Here is a 26938-nt window from a genome sequence, read left to right on the forward strand (position 1 = left end):
CAAGATGCTCGTTGGCCAACTGGAGCAAGGAATGCTTGAGAAAAAGCTCTCAAGAAGCTTCACTTAGAGAGCAGAACATCTCAGAGCCTCAGACACATCATCAGCTACTTCCCCTTCTCCTTTCTTGCCTTCAAAGCAGGGCAGGAGAAGAAAAGCACTCCCGTAGTAAGTGGTGCTACAGGTTTGTGGGATGTTGGTTTAGAGAAATACCACCCTTGTAGAACTGCCCGGTTGTGCTCGCTTCAGGTATTCCTCAGCAGTAGAAATAGCAAGTTTCCTTCTACTGAGTATTCTGGATTAAAATAAAACACTCCCAGAAAAGTGAGCTAGATGTCAACAAGGAATAGGAGCCAGTAACACCGCTGGGAACCGCTTGAGGAGAAACATCCCAGGAAGAGTTCAGGAACGGGGTGTCCAAAGCTCCTGGAGTTCTGTAACCGCTCGCTGGGCTTCGCAGCAAGAGCCCAACCCAGCTGCTTAGAACGGGATCAGCACTGAGCAGTCTCACCCTGCCTGCCACGGCGCGAGGGATGCCACGCACATCCCATGGCACTCGGCACCACACGCCACTTCCAAGGCCCTGAAACCTCAATAATCACAAACTCCACACTTCTGGATTCTGTTAACAAGACGGCGACACCTTCCTCCAAAGCAGCAGGATCTGTTCCACGTGCTGGTGCTGCAGCAGACGCTTGGGATGGGGGAAGGAGCCACAGAGAGAGTAAGAACAGGAGGAAACCCGAGTGAGAAACTCCAACCTGAACCGTTGCTTGCGAACACCAACGTGGCAGCACAGAGCAAGACCCGGCGTGCAAAGCCCGGCAGCGTTACCGAACAGCCCAGGAAGAACTGGGGAGTCTCTTGTCAAAGTCCATGAGAGGAGCACTCGACCAGGCTGGGAGATCCCTTCCCGAGAGCACGGAGACCCTACTGTCACCTCCGCAGCGCGGCTTGCTGCCCACGCCACCGCTCCTGCTCCCAGCAGCCTCTAGCCCTCCTCTGCAGGCGAGCTTTCAAGGCCAATGGCTCCTGCAGCTGCCCACAGAACCTCCAACGTTCCTCTTCAGGGCCACCCCTGCCTCACACAACTGAACACCACCGTCTGCCAGCTCTACAGCGCCAAGGTTTCTGATGGGGGAAGCAACCCAAGCTACCTGCCCGGCGAGCAGGAGCCGCGGGTAACACCGAGCAGGTTAAAGGAAGAGCATCCAGCCTGGGCTTCACCCCGGGCCGAGCAGCCTCCACGCAGGCTTCTTCCCCACGGGATTTCTTTCCACTGCCACATCTCTTCCAGTTCTAAGTGTTTCAGGCACAAACAAGTTGTCATATTAAACCAATTTGGCAGCAGAACTGCAGGCCCAGAGGGGAGCAATCCTGCGCCGTTGCAGTAACTTAATCTGGGATTTCAATAGGATACAGCCCCAGCAGCCTGCTGCTGCCCCCAACCTTTGTGCAGCGCCTGGGCATTGTTCAGGAGCTCTGCCATGCTCTGCCCGGCTGCATTCCTGGCACGAGCAAACGGTGCTTATTGAGCATGCAGAAGAAAAACCCACCCCAAAAACCACAAGAAGCATCAGGCAGCCCCGAGCGCTGAGCCTGGGGGCGGAGGGGGGAGCAACGGGCACCCCCACGCGACACCCCACACCGCATCCAGGGTGCCAAGACTTTCCTCCTCGCTCGGGTAACTGCGGGACAGCTCCCGGGCAACCTCTCCCTGCAAACCCTGCTCGTGCTGCCGCCTGCCCTGGCCCCGCGCAGAGGGAACGCTCGCAGGAGTTCACCACTTCCAAGCAGCCTTCGGTGTTTGACCTTGCTTTTAAAGAGCAAAGCCCCATCTCTGCACCGAGAGGGAGGCAACCACAAAGGGCACCTCCAGCCCCAGCAAACCGTGGCTGAGCCACACCAGAGAAACAGCGTCAAACCGGCCCCGCGCTTACGTTTCAAGGCAAGAGGAAAGCGATGCGTTCCTCCGGGATTCAGGGAAAACAAGAAGCTTCCCAGCTACAGGTTACAACATCTTTTCTTCCAAGAAGCTGCAGGGAACCGTGATGCGCTTTGCCGTTACCCCTCTTCCTTTGCAGCCTACAGCATCCAGAGAGGAGAGTCTCAGCTACTCACAACAGGAGGCTCCGGAAAAAGAGGTGATACAAAAACGTAACAAACTGTTCATTTTATTAGAAACTTCAGGTAAGTTACAGCTTTAGCACAAGGATCTGGTGGTCACATCCGCTACCCCCGGCTGGCTCAGCCCTGCTGGCTCATGCTGGGAGAGCCCCGGCACATCCCAGCCTCAGTTTCCCTTCTCTGGTCATACAATGGGTATATCCAGCCCCCTCTGACAACGCTTCACGGACACATGCAAAAAAAGCTCTGAAGCTCCAAAGGAAAGGACCGCAGAGGGCAAAGCATTTGGAAAGATTTTCCTGCAACACGGGGCAGGACCAGCACCCAAAGGAGCCCAACCCGCGATGGGGGGGGGGCTGGTGTTTTATCAGCATTGTGAGCTTTCCTCCGGAGCAAACACATCGCAGCTGCAAACCGAGCAGACCCCGTGCGTGCAGAGGGCGAGATTCTGGGGGGATGCCCCAGATACGCCACCAGAGACCCCCCCGTGGGGACCGCCGGGCAGCGCTTCAGCGGGGACACTCACCGGAGCGCCCCAAACCGGCCCAGGACCCCGCGCTGGGGCACCCCCGCCCGCGGGCCGGGCCTCCTCCGGGGCCGCCAAACCGGCGTCGACCGGGAATCCCCCGCGGGGCCCGTCCGCGGAGCCCGCCCCGCGCCGCGGAGCCCCGAGAGCGCGGCGGGGCGGCGCGGCTCCCATTGTTACCGCCAGCCGCGGCGGGGCCGGGCGGGCCCCGGGGGCGCGGCAGGGCCGGAGCCGCCCGGTGCCGCGGCTCGGCATGCCCAGACCCACGGCACACAATGGGGGCGAGCGGCCGGAGGGACCCACACGGGGCCGTGCGGGAGCCCCCGCGGCGGCGCGGCGCCAGGCCGGGCCCGCACCCGGGAGGCGGGCGAGCGCGGGCCGCTTCCGCCCTCATGGCCGCGGCCGCCATTCCCCCCCCCACCAACCCCACACCGCACCTCCCCGCCCGCCTCCAGCCCGCCCGCCCGCCCTCCCTCACCTGCGGCGGCCGCGCGTTACGCCAGCCCCCGGCTGCGGCCCGGCCCACTAGGCCGCGCGGGGCCCGGCGCTCGGGCCCCGGCGGTGGGGCGCGGCGGGGCCGGACGGTGGCGGGGCCGGGGGAGGGGGGGGTGCGCGGCGGCGGGTGAGGCGGGATGGGGCGGGGGGCAGCGGCGGGGTTTACCGGCGCCGCGCGCGGTTCCCGGGGCCGCCGCCGCGCAGCAACTTTACCTGGGTCTCACCACACTGACAACTACCAGCGGCGCCCGCCCCCATCACGTGACGAGGGCGCTGAAGCGGGGAGGGGGGGGGAGGGGGGACGGACACACGGAACCGACACGGGGCGGAGCCAGACCGGCACCGTGAGAGCGGGGCGCCGCTCCCTCGTCACGTGGTGAGGGCGCAAGGCGGCTTCGGCGGCCGCCATGTTTTGCGGCCTCAGGCCGCGCCGGGCCGGGGATGGCGGCGGCCGGTAGCAACTGGCTGTCCGGGGTCAACGTGGTGCTGGTGATGGCCTACGGCAGCCTGGTGAGCCCGCACCGGCACCGGCAGGCCGCGGCCGGGCCGGGGCCCTGCGGCCGGGTGTCCGCGGGGACGGGTCTGTGCGGCGGGAGGAGGACGTGAGGAGGAGCCTGTGTGGGGGCGTTTGTGGGGCCGAGCCAGGACCCTGGGGTTGGGAGCGGGGGTCTGTGGGGCCCTGGGTTTGGGGGGGGTGTCTCTGGCACCCTGTGGTTGCTGAGGGGGGGGGTCTGTGGCACCCTGTGGTTGCCTGAGGGGGGTGTCTCTGGCACCCTGTGGTTGCTGGGGAGGGTTCTGGGGCACCCTGTGGTTCCTGGGGGGGGTCTCTTGCACCCCGTGGATGGGGGGGTGTCTGTGGCGCCCTGTGGTTGCTGAGGGGGGGTCTGTGGGGCCCTGTGGTTGCTGGGGGGGGGGTCTGTGGGGCCCTGTGGTTGCTGGGGGGGGGCTGTAGCACCCTGTGGTTGCTGAGGGGGGGTCTGTGGGGCCCTGTGGTTGCTGGGGGGGGGGCTGTAGCACCCTGTGGTTGCTGGGGGGGGGCTGTAGCACCCTGTGGTTGCTGGGGGGGGGGTCTGTGGGGCTGGGGTGCAGCCTGACCCCCCCCGTCCTGCTGCTCCAGGTCTTTGTGCTGCTCTTCATCTTCGTGAAGCGCCAGATCATGCGCTTCGCCATGAAGTCCCGGCGCGGCCCCCACGTGCCGGTGGGGCAACACGCGCCCAAGGTGGGTGCCCTCCCTCCGTCCCTCCCTGCCCCCGGCCTTTGGGCTTCCACAGACAGCACTAAACCTGCTGCTTCGGCTTCCCCCCCCCTTCCCTGTGCAGGATTTAAAGGAAGAAATCGACATCCGGCTCTCGAGGGTGCAGGACATCAAGTACGAGCCGCGGCTCCTGGCTGAGGACGACGGCAGGCTCCTGCAGCTGGAGACACAAGGTACCTCTGCTTCAGCGAGGTGCCTCCGGAGCCTCAAGGGGCTCCTGCTCCAGCAGCCCCTTGCCCTGGAGCCGAGCTGCTGCTCCGGGCCTCTTGGTGGCTGCCCCATGGCGAGGCAGCTCGAGGTGGTGGCTCTGCGGCTCTCGGCTTTCCCCGCCTCCCTCCGAACTCCTGCGGAGCTTGCACCGTGGGTTCTCTCTTTGCCAGGTTGCTATAACTACCTGTACAGGATGAAGGCGCTGGATGCCATCAGGACATCTGGTACGTGAGCTCAGGGCAGGAGGGAGAGGGGAAGGAAAGGTGGAGAGAGACCAAGTGTGGAGGAAATAAGGAGCCAGCAGCCTCGTGGCCATGCTCAAGGTCCTTGCTTGGGAACAGCGGTTGCTTATCCCGCCCGGGGCTGGTGCTCTGAGGGCTGGCTCTGCTCGTGTGCTGGAAGGAGGCAGCAGAATGTGGTGGGAGGTTAAATCAGCTCCAAAGCTTGATGCCTGCGGGTGACCCGAAGCGTTTGTAGCTGTGCTTCAGCTGCTCGCGCGGTGCCTTTTCCTTCGCCAGAGATCCCGTTTCACGCAGAGGGCCGGTACCCCAAGTCCTTAACGGGGAAGAACTTCTGTGCCTACCTGCTGGAACTGCGGAACTCCAGCACCTCCTTCAAAGGCATCCGCAAAGCCTTGATCGACACCTTGCTGGATGGGTACGAGAGCGCCCGCTACGGCACCGGGGTAAGCGCCGGCGCTGCGCCGCCCGGGCCGGGCTCAGCTGCAGCCACCGCTGCGCCTCACACGCGCCTTCCTGCTTGTCTCCAGGTCTTTGGGAAACCGGAATATCTCAAGTACCAGGATGCTCTGAATGAGCTGGCAAACATGTAAGTGTTGGGGTCCCTGCCCGGGGCACACGGTTGGAACTGGATGATCTTCAAGTCCTTTCCAACCCAAAGCATTCTATGAGTCTGAGCGTGCCTGCCCCGGGGAGTAGCTGGGCGCTGTGGTGGCTTCATGGGCCCCAGCACCCATCGCTGAGGTGTGAACAGAGACACTTCTGGGGCAGCCCCCAGCCTCTCTCTGTCCTTCCAGGTGTACTTATTCCCTGCAGTTCCATCTCTTGGTGTGGCTTTGGGTTTGTGACTGGTTCCAGTCCATGGTCCTGCTTGTGCTTTGAGCCTCTCCTCTCCCTGCAGGACCAAGGCCCGGGCAGGCAGCAGCCAGCGGCAGCACCAGTCAGCAGCCAAGGACCTCACCCTCTCCCCTGAAGTCTCCAACCCTGCCACCATCCAGGTCACCTACCTGCCTTCCAGCCAGAAGAGCAAACGTGCCAAACACTTCCTGGAGCTGAAGAGCTTCAAGGACAACTACAACACACTGGAGAGCACCCTGTGAGCCAGGCGGAGAGCAGCGCTCCGGGGCCCTGCCACCAGCAGAGCCTCTTGCGAGGCGCAGGCGGCTCCTGGGCAGGTTTTGGCTGCAGTTTGCTGTGCAGGCAGCGTGGGGACGAAGCGGCTGCGCTCTCAGGTCTCCCTTTTGCACCGTGGTGGAGGTCGGTGCTCCGTGGAGGCTCTGGTGGGGCTCGGCCCTCACTCGGAACCAGTTTCAAAGCAGCTGCTGAGCCCGGAGGGGATCGGCCCGTGCAGCCTCCTCTGCAGCTGTGGGACATGCTTCAGGCTTGAGGCTTTGGGTCCAGCCACGGCTTGGAGGCCTGGCCCTGTGAATAAACTGATCAGCTTTAGCTTGTTTCTGAGAGCCGTGAGGCCCAGCCGGCGCTCTGCTCCACCTCTCCTCCTGCCCCTGACGGCTGGCGGGGGCTGGCCGTCCGTCCATCCGTCCGTCCTGGCCGTGGGTCTCAGGCTCTGGAGCTGCTCCTCTCTTCTTTCCGAAGGGCGAATGCTCTTTTCCCCGTGGCCCCTTCACTGCTCTCAGCCGGGGTGCCCGGGCTGCGCACCAGGGTGCCTGGACAGAGTGTAAATAATTTGGGGGCCACTTCTTGGCCCCTGCGGCTGAGGTGCCTCTGGGCTGCGGTTTCTACTCTTTTCTCCTGCAACTGGGCATTTGGGGCCGTGTTGAGCAGACAAATACCAGCTTCCAACGTCCTGCCTGTCCTGCCAAGGGGGGGTTTCCTCCCGTTCTCACCAGCGCCTCGTGTGCCAGCGGCTGCTGAGCCCCCGGGGGTGGAAGCTCGCGGCCCCCAACTTGATGTCTGTGTCCTGCCAGGCTGCCAGCAGCACCCGCTGCTCCCCAGTCCAGTCATCACAGCGTGGGGGGGACCCTGCCCCTCGCTGGGCCTCTGCACTCTTTTTAATGGCTGTTTAATAAAATGACAGTTAACCCCGAGCAGGGTGTGGAGCCTCTGGCTGCAGGAAGGCCCTTCCCTGCTGCATTCAGGGCCGCATCCGTCCCGGTGCTGCCGCCACGGTAACGGGGATGCTGTTAATGGTGCTGGGGGTGGTTGCAGCGGCCCTGGAGCACCGGCAGGGGCAAGCAGCCAGACCCCCTTGCAGGAGGTGGGATGGGGCAAGGGCTGGGAGGGTGGCTGTCCTGGCGACAGTGGGGTGCAGGCTCCCCCCGCTTTGGTTGCAGGCCCTGGTGAAGGGGGGCGCCTGCTTCTGGAGAGGTAGAGCTGGCAAAGGGAGCCCCCTGTGCTGGGGGCAGCAGGTGAGGGGGGGCCCTGGCTCTGTAGGCAGGGTGGGGGGGTCAGGCCCGCTTCATAGAACCATGGAATGGTTTGGGTTGGAAAGGACCTTAAGATCACCCAGTTCCAACCCCTGCCATGGGCAGGGACACCTCACACTGGAGCGTGTGGTGCAAGGCTCTGTCCAACCTGGCCTTGAGCACTGCCGGGGATGGAGCATTCACCACTTCCCAGCGGAGCAGGAAGCACATTGAGCAGGATGGGGGCTGCGCCCGCTGCGCCCTGGGCATTGCCCTGTGCAGAGGCAGGGGGAAGCCGCAGCCCACAGCAGATCGCTGGGGCTGGGACACGCTGGATCCTGCACGCTCGGTCCCGGCCGTGCCCGTACCAGGAGATGGCAGCACGGCCGGAGCGCTCCTGCCCGCATCCCGCTCCCAGCATGGGCCGTGCCCGCCTCGGCCACACGCTGCTGTCCCGCGGGGCTCCCGGCACAACGCACCGGGGATTGGAGCCGGGCTGGCTGCCATGTCCGGGCACCCCTGAGCCCCATCTGCGCCCCAACCGAGGGGGCCCGTCCCCTTCCTTCCCTCCCCGCTGCCTCTGCCTGACCTTGGCGTCTCCCGGCCCCAGGGCCCATCAGCGCCTGCCCTGGCTCTGCTTATTGACAGGGCTGGGGGCTGCGGGGCCGGCACCCCCTGCCCACAGCCCTTCATTAGCTCCGCTGTCGGGCTGCATCACATCAGCTCCGGCTGCACACGCGCCCCTGGCTCCTGGCACTGCTGCTGTGTCCCCGCTGTCCCCTGTGCCACCCTCCACACGCAGCCCCCCTAGTCCCGGGCAGGGTTTGGGCTCTGGCTGCCCCACGTCTTTCCCCATTGGCACACCAAGGTTTACGCTCCCCCAGAGCCTGTAATGTCACCCCAAGGTCAGTGTTTCCCACTGTGGCACAGCACTGGCACAGCATGAGGAGATATGTGCCCTCCAAGACACTCTCGTGGCTGGATGCTACCAGCCAGGACCCAGCAGCCAGCCCGGAGTGGGCCGGGGGTCCTGCCTTTGTCACCCATCAGTGCCCACAGGGGGGCCGCATCCGCACGAGGGATGGGGCAGGGTGATGGAAATCTCCTCCGGTGGACAGGGGGTCCCAGCGGCTCCCCCAGAGCGAGGGGACACAGACACAGGAGGAGGGGACATGGGGCACGAGCCGCAGCGCTGGCTGGGGCTCGTCCTTGGGCAGAACCCCCCGGGACAGCTCCGGCTCCCCACTATCGATGGCCCCGCTAATGACGCCGGCGTGTGACCGGGGGCAGGCGCAGGCAGCGCTGGGCCCTCATCGACCCGTATCGACCGGCCCCGGGCGGTGAAGGGCGCGGGGTCTGCGGGGGGACGTCGATGGGTCATAACTAATGGGAACGGGGCCACGTGCGCGGGGCCGGGGCGGCCGAGCGCGGTTATAAACGGCGGCCGGCGGCCCCTGAGCCAGAGCATCGAGGACCCCCCCGAGCCCAGGTAAGGTGGTGATGGACGTGGGGTCTCCTTGGCGCGTAGGGACGGGGGGCAGCACTACCCATGCTGTGCCATGCCAAGCCGGGCCATGCCATGGTGTATGTGCCATCCCTGCACTGCCCTGCTCTGGCTTTGTCCCTGCTGCAGGTTGCCTGCTGCTCGGGCACCACTTCCCAGAGCACCCCAATGCCGGTGCGGGCACCCAGGAGGGCTTCGGGCACTGAGACCCCTGCAGCTTTCAGCCTCCACTTCTCTCCTTCTCTTGCAGGGAGCTGAGCCCCGGGTCCCGTCCACCTGCCTCTGTCTGATATGTTTGATATTAGGTTGTTTTATTGGAAAACCAACTAAATATCAAACATATTCTTACAGCGCCAGGGACGCGCGGCGCCGACACGTCCAGATGCTGCCTGCACCCTTGCCATGAGTGTCCCCCCATCGAGTGTCCCCCCATGCCCCTTCCCGTACCCCTTCCATTGCTGCAATGACACCCATCTGCCCGCGCTCCATGGGGCCGGGCACGGGGAGCTGCGGAGGTTTGGGATGGCGGCAGGGTCAGCGCTCACGCCACTGGGATGATCCCAGTACAAAGGCGCGTGGCCCAGTGCCCGCCGCTGGCTCCGCTGCCCCAGCGCGGGGCTATTTCTGGCTCCCGGGGGCATGGCGATGCAATGGGACTATTCAGGGGGGCTTGGCGCCCTGCCTGGGGACCAGGGAGCTGCCAGCAGGGTCAGGCTCCGTCTCCTGGGCCCTTGGGTGCTGACCCCAGTGGCAGATCCTGGCTTGGCTCATGGGGCTATCGGATCCTTGGGGCTGGCGCCAGGAGGCTGCTAATCCCTGCGGCTGCATGGGAAGTGCCGCTGGCCGCCCTGGGAATTCCTCCCTGGGCCTGGGGAATTCGCTCCTCCGGCTGCCAACAGCATCTTGTGCCTCATGGCCAAGCACCAGGAGCCCGGCTCCGAGCTCCTCGGATGCTGCTCCCGAGGTGTGGGACCGGGCGCATCCCGCTGCTCCGGGGGCTGCAGCTAAACCCAGCGCTTAGCACAGCCCCGGGCTGAGCCCGTCCTTGTCCGCACCACCCCCGGGCACGGTAAATGTCAGTCGGGGGCTACAGAGACACCCTCATGGCGTGCAAAGCCGGGGGGGGCTCCGCTGCTGGTGCCACAGGGACCCAGCTCAGTGCCCCGAGGTGGGTGACGCCAGCCTGGGTGTCTCATTGCACGGAAGGGGGCGGCCAGGACAATGCAGGACCCCCCCTGCTCGCTGCTTTTTATAACCACCCCAGCTGTCCACAGGAGCCCAAATAAGGCTGCGGGGCCCAGACCCCCCCCAGGGCACACAATGGGTCCCAAGCACTGGCTTTTTGGGGAGGTGGGGAGGCAGCTCGGGCCAAGAAAGGCAAAGTGCCCGCGGCGGCGGGCAGGGCAGAGCTGATAAAGAGCCCAGGGCAGCAGGGCTGGGGCAGTACTGCCACCCGTCCTGCCCGTCCTGCCCGTCCTGTCCTGCGTGTCCCGCTGCCCCACCGAGGATGGAGGCCATCAAGAAGAAGATGCAGATGCTGAAGCTGGATAAGGAGAACGCGCTGGACCGGGCAGAGCAGGCGGAGGCGGAGCAGAAGCAGGCGGAGGAGAGGAGTAAGCAGGTAGGGAGGGTGGTAGGAGCTGGTTTGGAGGCGGCTTCTCCTTGTGCTGCACCACATCGAGCCCAGACCCGGCACAGGGTGTGGCAAAGGGTGGGAGAGATGCCGCCGTCCCACAGCTCTGGGGCCAGGTTGTGATGCTGTGGGGCATCCTGATGGCTTCTCGGCATGTGGGACAGGGAGGGACACTGGCCCTGGGATGGGGCAGGAGGGATGCCGTGGGGCAGAGCTGGGATGGTGCAGGAGCAGGAGGGATGCCGTGGGGCAGAGCTGGGATGGGGCAGGAGGGATGCTGTGGGGCAGAGCTCAGCCCAGGATGGCGCAGGCACGTCTCTCTCACCATGGGGGGGTCCATGTGTGGTGACCTCTGCTGCCGTTCCAGCTGGAGGACGAGCTCGCCTCCATGCAGAAGAAGCTGAAGGGGACGGAGGATGAGCTGGACAAATACTCGGAGGCTCTGAAGGACGCTCAGGAGAAGCTGGAGCTGGCGGAGAAGAAGGCGGCAGACGTACGTATGGGCACGGAGGAAGGGCCCTGCCGGGCTCCTGGCGAAGCCGTGCGGGAGGAGAGTGCCCCGAGGGACAACGCATTGGAGAAGAGAAGGCTCCTGAAGGGGAGACCTTAGAGCAGCTCCAGTGCCTAAAGGGGCTCCAGGAAACCTGGAGAGGGGCTTTGGACAAGGGATGTAGGGACAGGACAAGGGGAATGGCTTTAACCTGCCAGAGAGGAGATTGAGATGAGCTCTGAGGCAGAAGCTCTTCCCTGGGAGGGTGGTGGGACACTGGGATGGGTTGGATGGAGAAGGTTTGGATGAACCACCCCTGGCAGTGTTGGACACAGGGGCTTGGAGCAACCTGCTCCAGTGGAAGGTGTCCCCATGGCGGGGCTTGGAGCTGGAGGAGCTCCCTTGCTGCGCACCCCCCGCACCCCACATGGGCCATCCCGGTGTGTGTCCCCCCCCCCCGGCCCCACATGGGCCATCCCGCAGCGCCCCCCCCCCCCCGCCTCCTTCCCGCCTCCCGCCACGGCGGGTGGCTGCTCCCCGTCTCCACGGCAACCGCCGGGCGGGGCGGGGCGGGGCGGGGAAGTGACGTCAGCGGCGGTCGGTGGGGCCGCGGCGGTGCGTTCCGGGGTGTCGGGGCGCGGCGGGGCCGGAGCATGGCGGGGGCCACCACGATCGAGGCGGTGAAGCGCAAGATCCAGGTGCTGCAGCAGCAGGCGGACGACGCCGAGGAACGGGCCGACCGCCTGCAGCGGGAGGTGGAGGCCGAGCGCCGCAACCGCGAGCAGGTACCGGCGCTGTGCGCGCCGCGGGGACCGGATCTCCGCTTGTGCCGACGGGCGGCAGCTCGCAGCGGTCGGGCCTCACCCGCCGCGGGGCCTCCGGGGGGTCCCCGCCGTGTGTCCCGGTGGAGCCGCCTTTTCAGCGTTGCCGGCGCTGGAAGCGGCCGGGCCCGGGGGTCCGTGCTGCGGGGGAAGGAAGGGGAGGAACCGGCCATCTTGTGCGGCCCGGCGCTGCGAGCACAAAGGGGCGAGTGGCCTCGGTGTGTGCGGGGAAATGGGAGTGATCGCCGGGAGGCGGGATCCTGCCCGGGGCCCGGCAAGCGCGGATCCCCCGCCCCGGCGCCGGCGGCCTCGGGAGAGCGTGGAGGGGCCGGGCTGGGGCCGGGCTGCGGGCGCTGGGGGCGAGGGAAGGAAGGAAAGAAGGAAGGAAAGAGGGAGGGAGGGACGGAGGGAGGGAAGGAAGGAGGAAAGGGAGGGAGGGAAGGAAGGAGGAAGAGAAGGGAGGGAGGGAAGGAAGGAGGGAAGGAAAGAGGGAAGGAGGAAGAGAAGGAAGGAGGGAGGGAGGGAAAGAAAGAAGGAAGGAGGGAGGGAAGGAGGAAGGGAAGGAAAGAAGGGAGGAGGGAGGGAAGGAAGGAAGGAGGAAGAGAAGAGAGGGAGGGAAGGAAGGAAGGAGGAAGAGAAGAGAGGGAGGGAAGGAGGAAGGGAAGGAAAGAGGGAAGGAGGAAGGGAAGGAAGGAGGAAGGGAAGGAAGGAGGAAGAGAGGGGAGGGAGGGAAGGAAGGAGGGAGGGAAGCAGGAAGGAGGGAGGGAAGGAGGAAGGGAAGGAAAGAGGGAAGGAGGAAGGGAAGGAAGGAGGAAGAGAGGGGAGGGAGGGAAGGAAGGAGGGAGGGAAGCAGGAAGGAGGGAGGGAAGGAGGAAGGGAAGGAAAGAGGGAAGGAGGAAGGGAAGGAAGGAGGAAGGGAAGGAAGGAGGAAGAGAGGGGAGGGAGGGAAGGAAGGAGGGAGGGAAGCAGGAAGGAGGGAGGGAAGCAGGAAGGAGGGCAGGGAAGCAGGAAGGAGGGCAGGGAAGGAGGGAGGGAAGCAGGAAGGAGGGAGGGCAGCAGGAAGGAGGGCAGGGAAGCAGGAAGGAGGGCAGGGAAGGAGGGCAGGGAAGCAGGAAGGAGGGAGGGAAGCAGGAAGGAGGGAGGGAAGCAGGAAGGAGGGCAGGGAAGCAGGAAGGAGGGCAGGGAAGGAGGGAGGGAAGCAGGAAGGAGGGCAGGGAAGCAGGAAGGAGGGAGGGAAGCAGGAAGGAGGGAGGGAAGCAGGAAGGAGGGCAGGGAAGCAGGAAGGAGGGCAGGGAAGCAGGAAGGAGGGAGGGAAGCAGGAAGGAGGGAGGGAAGCAGGAAGGAGGGCAGGGAAGCAGGAAGGAGGGCGGGAAGCAGGAAGGAGGGCAGGGAAGCAGGAAGGAGGGAGGGAAGCAGGAAGGAGGGCAGGGAAGCAGGAAGGAGGGCAGGGAAGGAGGGAGGGAAGCAGGAAGGAGGGAGGGAAGCAGGAAGGAGGGAGGGAAGCAGGAAGGAGGGCAGGGAAGCAGGAAGGAGCAGCGAGCAGCCCTGGTGGAACCAGCTGCAGGTCCGGTGCCGGGGCCCTGCTGCTGCCGTGGGGGTCCTCGGGCTGTGCTGCCGATGCAGGCTGGAGGCAGAAGCTTCTGGCCACTCCCAGGCCTCCGCCGGGCTCTCCCTTTGCAGCCACATAAGGAATTCTCTGGCAGTTGTGGTGTTGTCAAGGGAACGGGTGTTCCAGGGGAGGGAATGGGTGCTCCCAGCGCACGGTGGCCCTGGTAGAGCTCCGTGGCCTGGGGAAGCCGAGGTGAGCCGTGCCCTTGGCTTGCAGGGCTCCTGAAGGCAGCGCGGAGCAATGGGAATGTGCTGCTCAGCACCGGGGCTGCCTGGAAGCATCGCCCCGTGCTGCGGTGTTTCCCGTGAGGAAGGACGGGTGGTGCTTCGGGGCGGGTTGGGCGCTGCCTGCAGGAAGCCAGGGCTGGATGCCGAGGTGCAGGGCATCAGGAAACGCTCAGGCCTGCTGTGCTGGTGTGTCCCCGGCCCCTGCGAGAGGAAGGAGGCTCTCCCGCCGTTGTGTCTTTCATAGACAAAAGCCATCCGTGGCAGGCAGGCGCCTTCCCAGTTGTGTTTCACGGGTGGGAGCACGGGAGCTCCTCTTCCCCTCGTGTTCTCACACCCTGGGCTTGACGCACGCTGTGCCGGGGTGCTGAGCCCCTCCTGGGCACTGCACGGGCGCTCTCTCGGGCCCTGCTCTAACACTGGCTCCTTTCATGGCTCTGCTCCTCCCTCCCATGGCTTTGCAGGCTGCTTTGTTACACACTGCTGGGATATTCCATATATGCCTGGCATGTGCGCGGGTCTCTGCGGACGATCCCGGTGCTGCCCTGACGTGCCTGCAGCCCTGTGTGCCTTTGTACCAGCGTCTAGTCCTTTGGGAGAGCAGGAGTTTGGGTTCCCTGCAGTGGCTCAGGTGGGGGGTTAGTGTCCCCAAAGCATCCAGGATTCCCCCCCCGTGCTCCGGGCTTGGCACGGGCTGGAAGCAGACGCCTTCTGGTTGACGCCGGGGCTGTTAGAGCAGCGCTGCTTTGGGCAGTGGGATGGCTGCTGTCTGCTGGGTCATTAAAGCCTTGGTCCCTTTCGTGGTGACCCTTTTGTGGTCACACTTCTCACACTCGGCAACTGCACCAGGTCCTGGTGGGTACGACAGAACCGAGGTGGTTTCCTCCTCAACCCACCTCAGGGTTGCTGAGGCTGCTGTTCCTGCTCCGGGCTATAAGCAAACTGCTGGAGAAGGAAGCCTGGAGCAGTGCTGGCTCCCTGGGGCTTGAGCTGCAGGTTGTGGGCACTGCAGGGACCTGCCACTGCCCTGCCCCAGCTTGGCAGCCCTCTGGAGCTGTTCACCCTTCTCCTGTTGCTGAGGAGAGGGCTGGTTTGAAGCAATGCTCATGTCCGGATCCCATGAGGAAGCTGTGCTAAGCAGTAGCTGTCACAGAGCTCTGGCGGGGTTCTGACCAGGGCTCTGATTGATGCCTGGCAGCAGCACAGAGCTGCAGAGAAGAGCCATTAGTGTAAAGCATCTCCTTAGTGTTGATGACTTCAAGTGTCCCGTCAGCTCCAAGTGACAGGCAGGAAACCTGCAGGCTGAGCCGCTGCGTGGCCAGAGAGTGTGTGCGAGGTGCTGGATGGAGCCTCTGCGGGTGCAGCACCCTCGCTTGGTTTCGGGTTCCCACGTGCTGCCGCTGGCCTGAAGGCAGACCTCAGCTGCCCTGTGCTCGCAGCCAGACACCCTCATCTCCTCCCTCTAGGCTGAGGCAGAAGTGGCGTCTCTGAACCGCCGTATCCAGCTGGTAGAGGAGGAGTTAGACCGAGCCCAGGAGCGCCTTGCCACAGCTCTGCAGAAGCTGGAAGAGGCAGAGAAGGCCGCAGATGAAAGCGAAAGGTGAGCAAGGGATCTGCCCTCACTCCCTCAAACAGCTCAGCCCTCTTCCTGACGGAGGGCCCAGTGCCATCAGCCTCCTGGAGGTTGGGAAGGAGATACCACATCAAGGTTGCCTGTGGGAGTTGCTTATGCAGAGCAACTACAACAATGTGTTGGCCTTGAGTGAGTATCTTAGAACCCGAGGCTGAGGAGTGAGTAAGTGCTGCGTGCTGCCATGCATCCCTGCCTCCGAGTGAGGAGGAATAGGTGGGTTCGGGGACACTGCTGGCCTGTCAAAGCGGCTGCTGGTGGGGAGGTGTCTCTTTGCACTGGCCCTGCCAGCATCCTCCCTGCTGGCAGCTGGCCCCTGTGATTCGGAGGGGAGTGGTGCACATCCAGCTGGGTGCTGTGGTGCTGCGGTGCAGCTGTACCGAGCAGCCTGACCCAGCTCACGGCCTGCCGTTAAAGATGGACTTGGCTCTTCCTGCATTCCAGCCTGGAAAGCGCTTGGCTCAGCCCCTGAGGCAGCCTGGCTTGTTCATCTCAGAAGCACCACATTTCCCTTCCTCCAGGAGCCCAACGAGCTGCTGGAGGAACATGCCAAGGAACAGTTAATTCTGAGCACTCGAGGTTGCTGTATTTCTGTCAGCCCGGTGGTTTCTGCTTTCCTGTGCTCTCCTCTGCACTCAGAGGTGTCGTGGCTCATAAGGAAGCAACGTGGTCCAGGGGATTGATGCTCCAGAGCTCATTACACCACTGGCTTGTACATCTTTGTTTTCTACATCTCCGCTCCCTGTGCTTTCCTTTGGGCAGAGGCATGAAAGTAATTGAAAACAGAGCTCTGAAGGATGAGGAGAAGATGGAGCTGCAGGAGATCCAGCTCAAGGAAGCCAAGCACATTGCGGAGGAGGCAGACAGGAAGTATGAGGAGGTGAGAGCCTTGGATGCTGCAGTGCAGCTGACCTGGGCCAGGAGAGGCGGCTCCTTTCCCGCTGACAGGGCTCTGCTCAGCAAACCTGGCGGGAGAGCCTGGCTTTCGGAGAGCTCCATCCCTGTTCCCCTTAGCCAAAAGACTCTGGCAGCTGCAGTGACTCCTGCAGCCGTTCCCTTTACTGCTCTGCAGGTACGGAATCATCTTCCTTCCTCTTCACTCGGATTCTCTCTTCCAGGTCGCTCGGAAGCTGGTGATCATAGAAGGAGACCTGGAGCGTACCGAGGAGAGAGCTGAGCTTGCCGAGTCGTGAGTAATCTGCTCGCATGTAACTGGCGCATCTACCTTTGCATGGGAACTAACACAGCATTCCTAACCTTGTTACACAAGGCCTGGAGCACAGGGCGAGTTTAGATCTTCAGAGGAATGGCTTGGAAGCACTCTCCTGCTCACAACAGGATTAGGTCCACTGAGGATGTGGAGTTTGCAATGAAGCGATTTGCCTTGTAGTGGAGATGTTCTGCCCCTTTGCATGGAGGGAGTCCCGAGTTAGCCAGGCCAGAGAATCCTTCTCCACTCGGTGATCACCAGCACTGCTTTGTGTGTATGGTCACAGGATCCTTACACGTTGCTCCCAGAGCACATGAGCGCACAGCACTTCTCCTGCAGCAGCAGCAGAGGCCTCGGGCCGGGGCTGCGGTGGCCTGGGGGACGTCCAAGGGCAGAACTGGGGCTGAGCTTGGTCTTTGGTCTCTTATCCTTTGCAGTAAGCACTGCAGAGCACTGCTGAGCAGTGAGCTGGGCTGCCTCTGCTCAGAGCACACCTGCAGACCGTGGTGTTTGGCCACCTTTCACGTGTCCACATGCTTTAGCTGATCCTTGAGGAGCTGGTCAGGTCCTTTCTGTCCTCTGGGCCTTGTCTAACAAAGTTAGTGTGTTTGCAGCAGTAGCACTGTGCTTCCTGCCCAGACATGCATGTCATGACCACGACTTCTTTGTGTTCTCCCCCTTCCCCTCTGTGGTGGTGTGTTATTGGTGCTCCTTTTGACCCCTGTCCCCACCTGGCTTGTGCCATCGTGTGACCGTCACTAACAGTCGTTGCCGGGAGCTGCGGGAGCAGATCCGAGTGATGGACCAGCACCTGAGGTGTCTGTCTGTTGCTGAAGAAAAGGTACTAACCTTTCCCTTCTGGAACCATTAAACCACAACTCTCCTGGTCTTCTTGCCCCTGCTTCTTCCCTCAGCTTACCTGCATCTTTCTCCTGGAATGTTCTGTCCTCTCTGCCCATCAATGTTTCTGTGCGAGTGGTGGTGGAGGTCCATGTGTCCATCAGAGCAGGTTCCCTCCTTACAGCAAACTAAACGTGCAGTTTCTACTTGGAAGATTCTAGGTCTGGCCGAAATCTGTGTTCACACCTCGGCTGCTCAGCTCAGTGCCCTGGGCATGGGCTGGCAGAAGACTTCCAATACAGACTTGGAGGTGGGAAGGGAACTTGCTTTCTGCACAAGTGCCTCAAAGCAGGCTCCCATCCAGCCTGAGCACAGCCCGTCTCCTTAAGAACTTCCTGCTCTTCCCTGCATATGGATTCACTTCTTGTTTCTCCTGTCTTTCCCTCCCACTTCTTCTTTGCCTTTTTCTCCCCTCTTTCTTTACAAAACCCCACAGTAAATGTTCCGAGCTGGAGGAGGAGCTGAAGAATGTCACCAACAATCTCAAGTCTCTTGAGGCTCAGGCTGAGAAGGTAGGGCTGCGTGCCCAAGGGCCAGAAACGTTTCTCTTTTGCTCAGAGGGTGTGTGACAGCAGAGCACCCACTGGGATGGAAATGACACAACTGCAGCCTTAAGCAAGCAAGGAGACCCGTGCCTGCTCTCCTAAGAGCTAACGGATTTCAGTGCAGGGCTAATGTTGACTGTAGGAGCTGTGGGGAGTCTGCCTGCCCTGCCCTGCCCTGCCCTGCCCTGGGGCAGACCCACATCAGCTGCTGGGATGAGAGTTTGTTTGTGCCCAGGTTTGTTCTGTGCATGGTGTGGGAGTCCTTGCCCTACTTCTGTTGGACTAGGGTGGGGATGAGCAACTCCCAGTTGGAAGTTTCTGCAGGCATGTGCACTGCAATGGAGGAGTTCAGTCCCCCCCTGTAGCTGTGGGAGGGGGAGGTTGTGGGGCTGCTGAAGGCTGCTGCTTGCTGACTCCTCTCCTTTTCCACAGTACTCCCAAAAAGAGGATAAATACGAAGAAGAGATCAAGATCCTGACTGATAAACTCAAAGAGGTGAGTGGCCGTGTCAGGGTGGCCCAGCTGGTTGCCTGGGGAGAGATGTGGAGGGCAGGAGACTCCATGTCCTCAGGCTGGTGCCTCTGTAGCCCTTTGCTGTACCCCAAAGCTGTTGTCCTAATGGGCTTGCTTCTGCCCGCAGGCAGAGACCCGTGCTGAGTTCGCTGAGCGGTCTGTAGCCAAGCTGGAGAAGACCATTGATGATTTGGAAGGTACATCTTGGGGATGGGAAGCCCGAGAGTATGTGGTGAGGAGTGAGGAGCTGAGGAGAGCTCCCTTCCAAAGGGTTGGAAAGTGGAGGCGCTGCTCTGCTCCTCACTCCTTGGAAGGCAGAGTTTGGTCACGCTCCGAGGTGAGGCTCGAGTCGTGCCCTGTGTGTCTGCTCTGAAAGTTCCCTGGCTGTGCTGTGCAGCTCTCCATGCAAACACCTTGCTGTGTCTGATAGTGGCAGACAGCACGGCTGGGGGGTCTTGGTTGTGATGTCCTCAGCGTCCTCAGGGTTCCTCTGCTCCAGCTTCACCCAATTTAAGGAAGGAAACACCCAAACTTCCCAGGAATCTTGTATAATAACATACCTGTGTGTAGGGTCTCATGCAGGTGGCTGTCGTGCTGCAAGTCAACCACAACAGTCAGGGAGTCTTGAAACAGCACCCCTGAAATCTCAGGCTCCCCAGTGTCTGTCCTGGCTCAAGATGAAATCACAAGCCCCGTCCCTGCAGTGTGGTCAGCCTGTGCCAAGGATGGGTTCCCTTCCCTCTCCCATTCCTGGTCTCACAGGGCTTCAGAAGCCCTCCTGAGGCCAGGCATCACAAAATCCTCCCTTGCCCTAAGCCACGGAAGGAGGAGGTTCCAAATGCCTCCCTTAAATGTGGGGCTGTGGCCAGATTCTTCTGTGGGTAGCTGTGGCTGGAGTGGTGGTGCTGGTAAACCAAAACTCATCCAGGCCTCCTGCATTGACCACAGCAACGTGCCTCGGGGCTTTTTGTGCCAGGTCTTGGGGATTGAAAGCCACATCCTACCTTCTGGAGTCACTCAGGAGGGGTTTGTAGCTCGAAATAGCAATGGTGTGAGCTGAGCTGTTCCAGAACCGCAGCCAAGAGCAAGCCCAGCCAGGGCAAGCTTTTACTTGGAACTGCAAAACCTCCTCCAAATCCCTGTGTGCTTCCCCTGGAAACACGTTGGCTGGGAGCTGGCTCTGGCCTCCAGCCTTGCTGCTGGAGGGACTTAGTTTGTGACAACTGACAGAGTTCTCTGGGCCTTGGGAAGCTGTTGACAACATTCCCAGCTGGATTGGAGCCTGGGCAGGCAGAGCTGGGGCAAAGCTGCACCAGCTCTTGTGCTCAAGGAGTGCACGGACATGAGTCTCGGGGCCACCTTCTCCTCTGGAGGCCTGTCTGCTCCATGCACCCATCTTATCTGGTGGAGAACACCCGTGTGGCCCGGCTGTTTGGCTCACCCTGCCTGGCCGTGTCCTACAGAGTGGGAATTCCCTCTCATGCCCAGGCCTCTGAGGTGACCGATTGCTCCCAAGCCTGGTTTTGTATTGAGACAAAGCCCCTCGATTGAGCTGTGCCTTCCTTGGGTGGAGCAAGCTTCTCCCTAAGTGGATGGAGCTGCCCTTGCCTGCTGCTCCTCCTGTCAGTGGGGTTTGCTGACTTAGCTTAACTGTTCTCACAAGCTGTTGTGGTTTGAGGTCTTGGCTCTGCTCCCCGTGGAGCTGGATGTAATCCTGGAAGGCACTTGCTGGTCATGCTGTCCTCAGGCTGCTCAAACCCACCCGTTCATTGTCAGGAGCTAATCTGGAGCTGGGATGGCTCCACATCTAACTTCAGTTTCTCCAGTTCATGAATCCCATACTGCTTTTCCTGCCCCAGGCTGCTGGAAGAACTCCTCTGCCTTCCCTCATTGTTTGCCTTTTGTTCTCCTCCTCAACATCTTCTAGATGAGCTCTATGCCCAGAAACTGAAGTACAAAGCAATTAGTGAGGAGCTGGACCACGCCTTGAATGACATGACTTCCATGTAAATATGAGCTGGCTGGTGTTTGCCTCTTGCTTCAGCAGGCTTGGTGTGCTCTGGTCTTCAGAGGTGGACAGTCAACGGCACTGTCGCGTCTCCGTTACTTCTACAGATCCCTGCCTCCAGCACGGGGAGGCTTTCCTGCAGCATGCTCTTCTCTAGGTCCTTGGGAGCTGCATGTGGAACACTGAGTGCTCTACTGGCCTCAAAAGGTTCTGGCTTGAACTCTATGACTTGCAATTCCCAGTCCCATTGGAGCAGGCTTCCTAAGGTAACGCGGCTTAGCTGCCTGCTGGAGCCACTGGGCTGTGGGCTCGGCATTCCTCCTGGAGGAGGCTCGAGTGGATTCCTTAGGAATCGCCATTGGGACGGGCTGGATCATGAGCTGATCTGTGGAAGTAGCTGAACTCGTCTAGTTTTGCCACTTTGCTACTTGGCTTTGTGTCGAGATGTGCAGCGGGTTCTGCTCTAACTGCTGCTCTGCACAGTCCTGCACACTAACCAGGGACAGCCCAGGTACCCCCCTGCAGAGGCAGAGCCTTACCACTGCTCTCTGAAAGCTCCCGTGGCAGAGTTTGCTGTGCACAAACACTTAAGTCTCTCTTAAAATGAGTGTCTTCTTCTGTCTCACGCAGATAAGTCTTGTGATTCCACACTTTGGAGTTGCCTCTCTGCTTGGTGGCTTGTTCTGCATCTGCGCCCTGCGTTCACGCTCTCAGCACCTCGCTCTGAATTCCAGTGCCTTTCCCAGTCACTGGGCACAGGGCACCCCTGGGAATGAATGCTGTAAAGACACTGAAGCTTGACAGCACTTGCACTTGCTCCTAAACAAAGCTCCCTCTGTTTGACCTGAGGTGCCAGCCACGGCCGTGCTCTGAGGGGCTGCCCTTGCCGTGGCTGGGTGTAGCTGGGAGTCTGTTGTTCTCATCTGCATATCTTGTGTAGAGCCATAAAGCTCCTTTTGTATTTCTCTTGCCCCTTGCTTGAGCATGATGTCACCTTTTCTAAGGAAAACAATTCTTGTATAAATGGAATAGAAGGGCTGATGCTTCGGAGAAATGGGTTTCTAGTGACCACTTGCTGCTTTAGAGTAACTGTTTCAGTGTTGCCTTCAAACCCATGTAACCCTCATCACCCTTGGCTGAATACACACACTTCATTCACGTGCTGGAGTTTTCCCTTGGGGTCTTTTCCTGGCTCCCAGACGTAAAGTGCAGCTCTGCAAAGGGATCAGCCCTGCCTGCAAATGGGAGGCTGGGGCTTGTAGCAGGAGCTCCTTGGGCTGCTCCTGCTTCAGCCTGGCTGAAGACACTGCTCACAGCTGCCTGTTCCCTAGCGTTCACCGGCATTCCCGAGTGCTGGCTTGCGGTGGGAAGTCACCATCCTCCTAGTCACCAAGTCACTGGCTGGGTGTGCGAGCTAATAAATGAGTGAGCTGTGGCTGGTTTCCAGTTGGACAGGACTGGTTGGGTGTGAGGTGCTGCCTGGGGGGACAGGGATCCTTGCTTCAGGAACGGAGGCAGGGAACCCGCGCTTTGCCAAGTCCTCCCTGTGCAGGGTGCTGGGATCTTCCCACCGCGCGCTGCCCTGCATCACCACTGCTGCTCTGGTCCATAAACACTGCTCAGCCTCTCGTGACTCTTTGTGCTGCCTCATGGGCGGCTGTCACATATTTTCTCCTTTCTGGCTTGGTTCATCTGCCCCAGAGCCCGAAGAGCCCTTCGCGAGCAGAGTCCTGATGAAATGGGACATCTCCCGTGGTTTCCTCAGGTTTGTGCCACTCTCTTCTCCACACAAACGGCACTAGGAGTGAGGGCAGCGCAGACACGCTGAGCTGCCCCAGCCTGTTCTCACTCTGTCCTCTGGGTCAGGGCTGTCTGCTCTCTGCTGGGTCTGGGGGGGCAGTTTCACAGGGTTACAGCTTGGAAAGCTCTGCTTCTCCTTGGATATGGGCAAGAATCCTGTGCCCCGTGAGCACAAAGCAAGGGACCAAACCTGCAGCTGGATCAGAGGGTCTGGATCCTGTGTCACACGTGTCTCAGTGTGGGGAGGCTTCCAGGTGCCAGCTCTTGTTGTTGGAGCTGTCAGCTTTTCCCAGCAGGGAGGTGGCACCGTGTCACCATTGTGCAACGGCCTCTTTCCCCACGGGGAGCTCCTGGGAGCGGTGGCTTTATGACTTGCCCCGTGTGGAGCTGCTGGCTCTGCCGTTGCACGGTGGTGTCGCAAGCGATGTTGTTGAAGGCTGGGCTGTGGCAGGGCCCGTTGCCCTGCCGGGTGCTCCGCGCTGGGTGCTACATGGGTGGGTGGGTGACACAACCTCTGCCCTGGGAGCTGTGGAGAGGCTTCGGGTCTGCCGGGCTTGTGCAGGCTGGTTGCCCTGAGCTGGGCTGCACTTGGGATCACAATTGACTCCCATCCTTGGCCGCTCTGGTGCTGGAGGCTGGTGTCAGGGTGCTCAGCTCAGAGGCAGCATGGAGGCCTGAGAGCGAGTCCCTGTGTGCAAGGCAGGCTTTGGTATAGGTCAAGCTGGGGTGTACCCATGCCACGTACCACAACTTCTAGTTCGATTGTGGTTGGACATAAGTTGTTGGCTTCTCTGGCCTTTGCTTGGTCTCTTGGTGGCTTTAGAGAAGGGACCAGCAGCATTACGACCCTCTGAGTGGGGTGCAGCTAGAGTGGGTGCTAATGAGAGCTGGGTGAATGTGGGCTTCCCCCCTGCGCGTGGCTGGGGGAGACACTGGAAATGGGGACCTGCTTTGGCTGCTCCGTGTGAACAGCTTGACTTTGCCTGGCCAGGTCTTGTTCAAGGGCAAGCTATTCCTACATTGAAAGCGATGAGGAATGGTGCTGAGCCCCTGCAGAGGCTGCCCTAAGGTTTCTAAGCGCTTGTAGTGCAAGGATTTGAGAAGAAGCCTGAGGATTTGAGAGGAACACGAGAGTTGCTGTGTTCTGTGCTTGCTCATCAGGCAGAGGCTGCGTGGATCCCTGCAGGTTGCGATGAGGAGCTGTGCCAGGCTGGATCTGACCATTCCAAAGGCTGGCACACTTGCACGTTTGCTGCAATAAGGGTTTTTCACTGCCTGGAATCCCCCTAAAGCGGGAATTGGGTTTGGCAGGCCAGGAGGACGCTGCTCATGTGGATGGGCAGGGAGAGGTGCAGTGGCTGGCTGTGACGGCCTGCAGGACAGGTCCATCGGCCATCCAGCCCTAAGAAGTGACCTGCCCTGGGCGAGGATCAGGCTGGTTCTCCCTTGCCCTGGAGCTGTTTTGGAGCACGTGTGCTTGGTGCCAGCCCTGGGGCTGAGCCTGGCTGCGGCCCTGTGGGGCTGCAAGGACAGGGCCTGGCTGCGAGGGGAAGGCTCTCGGGTGCGGTTGTACCCCACTCATGTGGTTGTTCTGGGACAGACCCAAAACAGGAGCCTGCGCTCCAGAGCTTCCTCTGTCCTGTCCCTGAAGCAGACCCTGCCTTCAGGCCTTGGCTAGATGTGGTGATTAAGGGAGGCCCAAAGGTATGTCCTTGGAGGAGCATCCTCCAGGTTCAGGTATGAGGTGCTGCCGTTGTGTTCTGCTGGTGTCCCTGTTAAAACGCCACCAATGCCATGCCGTGTGGCGTGGTGCTCTCTGGAAGGTGCTTCTGGTTCAGCTGTGGGGGGACTTCTTCTTTCTGCAGCACCCCACACGCTCAAAGCACACCCCGAGGCTCTCCTGACCCGCAGCTTCTCTTCCTTCCTTTCCCTTCGCAAGCCCGTTTCTGCCCACACTCGGGTTTCCTCTGGGATCTTCCTGAGCTGGAAGCCACGTTAGTAGGATAAACCCTTGTCCTTCCGCCTTCATCCGTGTCATAGCCTCGATGTTACGGACACAGCTTTTTGGATGTGCTCAGCTTGATCCTCCACTAACGTGCCCTTTCTCTCTCTTTTTCTCTCTTGTTTCCCCTCATCCCGTCGCTGCTGCAGAGCGCCTGTACAGCCAGCTCGAGAGAAACCGCCTGCTCTCACACGAGCTCAAGTTAACGCTGCATGATCTGTGTGACTGAGGAGGGGGCCACTAATCCCATTAAACATGCTCCTTGCCACCACCACTGCTGTGCACCACAGTGGAATCTGCCCCTTCGTGACTGGCAGACTTGCACATCTTATGCGCTTGCTGCTATTTAATGAGGGCCTTGAATTAATCCTCTCATTTACTTCAGATTTACTTTGGGTTTAGAAAGGGAACCTCTGTTCTTAGTGAAGGAACCCTCGGGCTTGGCTCTTTCTTGAGCGCTCTTGGTCCCTTGGCCAGGGGGTCCTGCCTGGCTCCTCCATGGGATCAGAATGGCTGCACCCCCCGGGAGAGGACCGGGGTGAAGTTAGGCTGATGCCTGCTAAAAGCTGTCTATCAGGTGCTGTGACTTCCTTTCCTGTTAGCTGAATGGGACTTCCTGCTGCATGGAATGATGGCTGCTAACAATAAATGACTGACTCCCGCTCTGTAAGCCACTTTGAGTCCTAGCCTAGAAGGTTGAGGGGACGCGGTTGTTGCCAGGGCCTGACCTCAGGATGGGTTGGGAAAGCTCCTGGGCATCCCGAGATGCACAGCACGAGGCTGTGTCCTGGGTGCTGCAGGGAACCTCTCAAGGCTGCAGTTGCTGGTGCTCTGGGAAGGCTGCCTCTCGCTCTGTGCGCTGACCCTGCGCAGGTTGGGGAGCAGCCTTGAGGATCTGCCTGTGCCTAAAGGACATCTTTCTACAGCCTTTCTGCGCCGTGTCCCAGCGCGTGGATGTCCTCAGTGATCAGGGTGGGCTCACCTATGGATTAAAGCCTACCTAGAGCGCTCCTTACTGGTCTGAGCTCTCCTCCTGGCTTAAGGAACATGTGAGAATCGCCTGTAGTGTCAGGCAGAGTTGCAGCACCCTTTGCTCCTCCTTGCTCCCTGCCTGCCCTCCACTGAAAGCAGCCTCTCCCCGCTGTCCTCGAGGCATGGTTCTCTGCTCCCTGCTGCTAGGTAGTCATGGTCTTGGTGACCAGCTTGGCATCTCTGTGCTGGGGAAGGGGGGCACAAGCAGCTGTACCTGCTGGGGGGGGGGGGTGGTTCTTTGTGTGTTTTGGCTCTTGGGTGCCTTGCTGGGCTGCCTGGAGGTGTTGAAGCCCTGGGGGAAGCCAGCTCCAGCCGGGAGGCACCTGCATGCAAAGCACAGCCCAGAGCACTAAGAGCACGCGGTGACGGTGCTGGCGGCAGCACCGCCTGTGCGAGGGGGCTACCCACGAGCCAGGTAACTCCAGAGCTTCTCCTGCACCCAGGCAGCCCCCCCGGGCCCCCCCTCACCGCGGCAGCGCTGGGAAGGGGCTGGCCCCTGCTTGCCATGGCCGAGGCGTCTCCTGGGGCTGAGGCTCACCGGTAACTCTTGCCTCTTGCTTCCTGCCAGATAAGCTGAAATCCACCAAAGAGGAGCATCTCTGCACGCAAAGAATGCTGGACCAGACCCTGCTAGACCTGAACGAGATGTAATGGATCCCCACCACTGCCTCTGCCACGCCATGCCCGCGCCGGCCCAGCCGCTGCTGGCCTCTAACCCTTGCGCCCAGAGTTTACTTCTTGTTGCCAACTTGACCAAACGCAGCTCTTCCCCCTGGCCTCAGGGTTAAAGGCCATCATCAGGTTGGGCAGAGCTTCAAACGACGTTATTAAGGGAAATGAGCAATGCAATAATGTTTGGGAGCATGTTTTGAGATGTACACATTTTGTAAGTACCTTTTCTTTTTGTAGTAACCAGTGTGAACATTCCAAGTAACCAGTGAGGCTGCTGAGCTGCACTCAAAGCTCTTGGCTTTACAATTGGGTATTAACCTCCTGTTAACCAGCTCTGGGCCACCCTGCCTTGGCCAGGGAGGAAGGAGGGGGTGGCGCATGGCTCCGGCTGTGGGCCACCCCATGGGAGCAGCTGGGATAGGGATGCGAGCCTGTTGGGAGAACTTCCTTTCCAGGAGCCTGTTTGCCAAAAGAGCAGTTCAGTTTCTCAGCTTTAAGGGTAACTCTCTGTTGTGGAGAAGCAACCTGGGTGGAAGGAGCCGCCTTTTACAGCCAGGCTGTTCCCTGAGCGGCTGAACCTTCACAGGGGTTGTTTCTCTTCCCCCTCACTGTTGGCCACTTCCCCTTGGAGAAGCCACGGCCCCTCTAACCCGTTGCTACACAGGAGCTGAACTTGCCTTCACCGAGTGCTGACGCACCAAGCTTCAGCGCTCGGTGCTGGCTGGCGCTCAGCAGCTTGACTACAACAGCCTTGTTCTCTTGGAGAAGCTCTTTTTGCCTACCCCAAGGGAGGGAACCGAGGCCTTCCCCCCTGGCCAGGAGTGCTCTTAGTGTCTTAATAAGGTACAAGCCATCTTGCTGTGCATTGCTGACGTGTCGCTGTGAGGTGTGAGTGTGGAGACGTGTCAGGCTCACGGTGTGTAGCTTCTCGTGTGAGCATGCTGCCTGGTTGTAGCCGGTTTAGGGGCCAAGCCGGAGAAAAGAACCTTATCAAGTGTTTTGATACTAAATGGAACAATTGTCTTACTGTCTTTTGAAATAAACCCCCTCCCTCCACACTGCCGTGGGGATTCCCTGGGGGGGGGAACCAGGGTGCAGGGAAGGTGAGGCCGAGCTCATCTGCTCCTCTG

At 61.0% G+C, this 26938-nt stretch overlaps 3 protein-coding genes across 39 annotated transcripts in view; 2 read left to right on the top strand and 1 right to left on the bottom strand.

The window, feature by feature from the left end:
* The window catches only part of UBAP2L (ubiquitin associated protein 2 like), a 28516-nt gene extending 25080 nt beyond the window's left edge, over positions 1-3436 (bottom strand). For 17 of the 22 annotated variants that reach the window (XM_030473807.1, XM_032920378.1, XM_030473804.1 and 14 more), the window contains exon 1: positions 3359-3420. The gene's annotated coding sequence lies outside the window, so the exon portion shown is untranslated. Of the gene's footprint in view, positions 1-1937; positions 2128-3358 lie in introns of all 22 variants that reach the window. The other 5 variants (XM_030473808.1, XM_030473790.1, XM_030473806.1 and 2 more) reach the window with 3 other exon arrangements.
* Positions 3437-3504: 68 nt separating this feature from the next.
* On the top strand, positions 3505-6897 carry C22H1orf43 (chromosome 22 C1orf43 homolog). Its single transcript, XM_030473812.1, has 7 exons — positions 3505-3655; positions 4263-4364; positions 4465-4573; positions 4781-4834; positions 5129-5295; positions 5380-5438; positions 5751-6897. The coding sequence occupies exons 1-7, from the start codon at positions 3587-3589 to the stop codon at positions 5947-5949; spliced, it is 759 nt and encodes a 252-aa protein (XP_030329672.1). The 5' UTR covers positions 3505-3586; the 3' UTR covers positions 5950-6897.
* Positions 6898-10195: 3298 nt separating this feature from the next.
* On the top strand, positions 10196-26866 carry TPM3 (tropomyosin 3). 16 transcript variants are annotated; one of them, XM_030474096.1, is made up of 11 exons: positions 10196-10340; positions 10720-10845; positions 14963-15096; positions 15889-16006; positions 16245-16315; positions 17673-17748; positions 18214-18276; positions 18422-18491; positions 20222-20300; positions 22004-22067; positions 25031-25152. In XM_030474096.1, the coding sequence occupies exons 1-11, from the start codon at positions 10227-10229 to the stop codon at positions 25106-25108; spliced, it is 993 nt and encodes a 330-aa protein (XP_030329956.1). In that variant the 5' UTR covers positions 10196-10226; the 3' UTR covers positions 25109-25152. The 16 variants fall into 16 exon arrangements, with proteins under 16 accessions (XP_030329956.1, XP_030329958.1, XP_030329959.1 ...); XM_030474087.1 differs by lacking the exons at positions 10196-10340; positions 10720-10845; positions 25031-25152 and adding exons at positions 11352-11627; positions 25705-26014; XM_030474084.1 differs by lacking the exons at positions 10196-10340; positions 10720-10845 and adding an exon at positions 11352-11627 and having other exon boundaries at positions 24254-25152.
* The last annotated feature ends 72 nt before the right edge of the window (positions 26867-26938 follow it).

Source organism: Strigops habroptila, chromosome 22 (assembly GCF_004027225.2).
Source record: "Strigops habroptila isolate Jane chromosome 22, bStrHab1.2.pri, whole genome shotgun sequence".
In the NCBI taxonomy this organism is placed as follows: Eukaryota; Metazoa; Chordata; class Aves; order Psittaciformes; family Psittacidae; genus Strigops; species Strigops habroptila.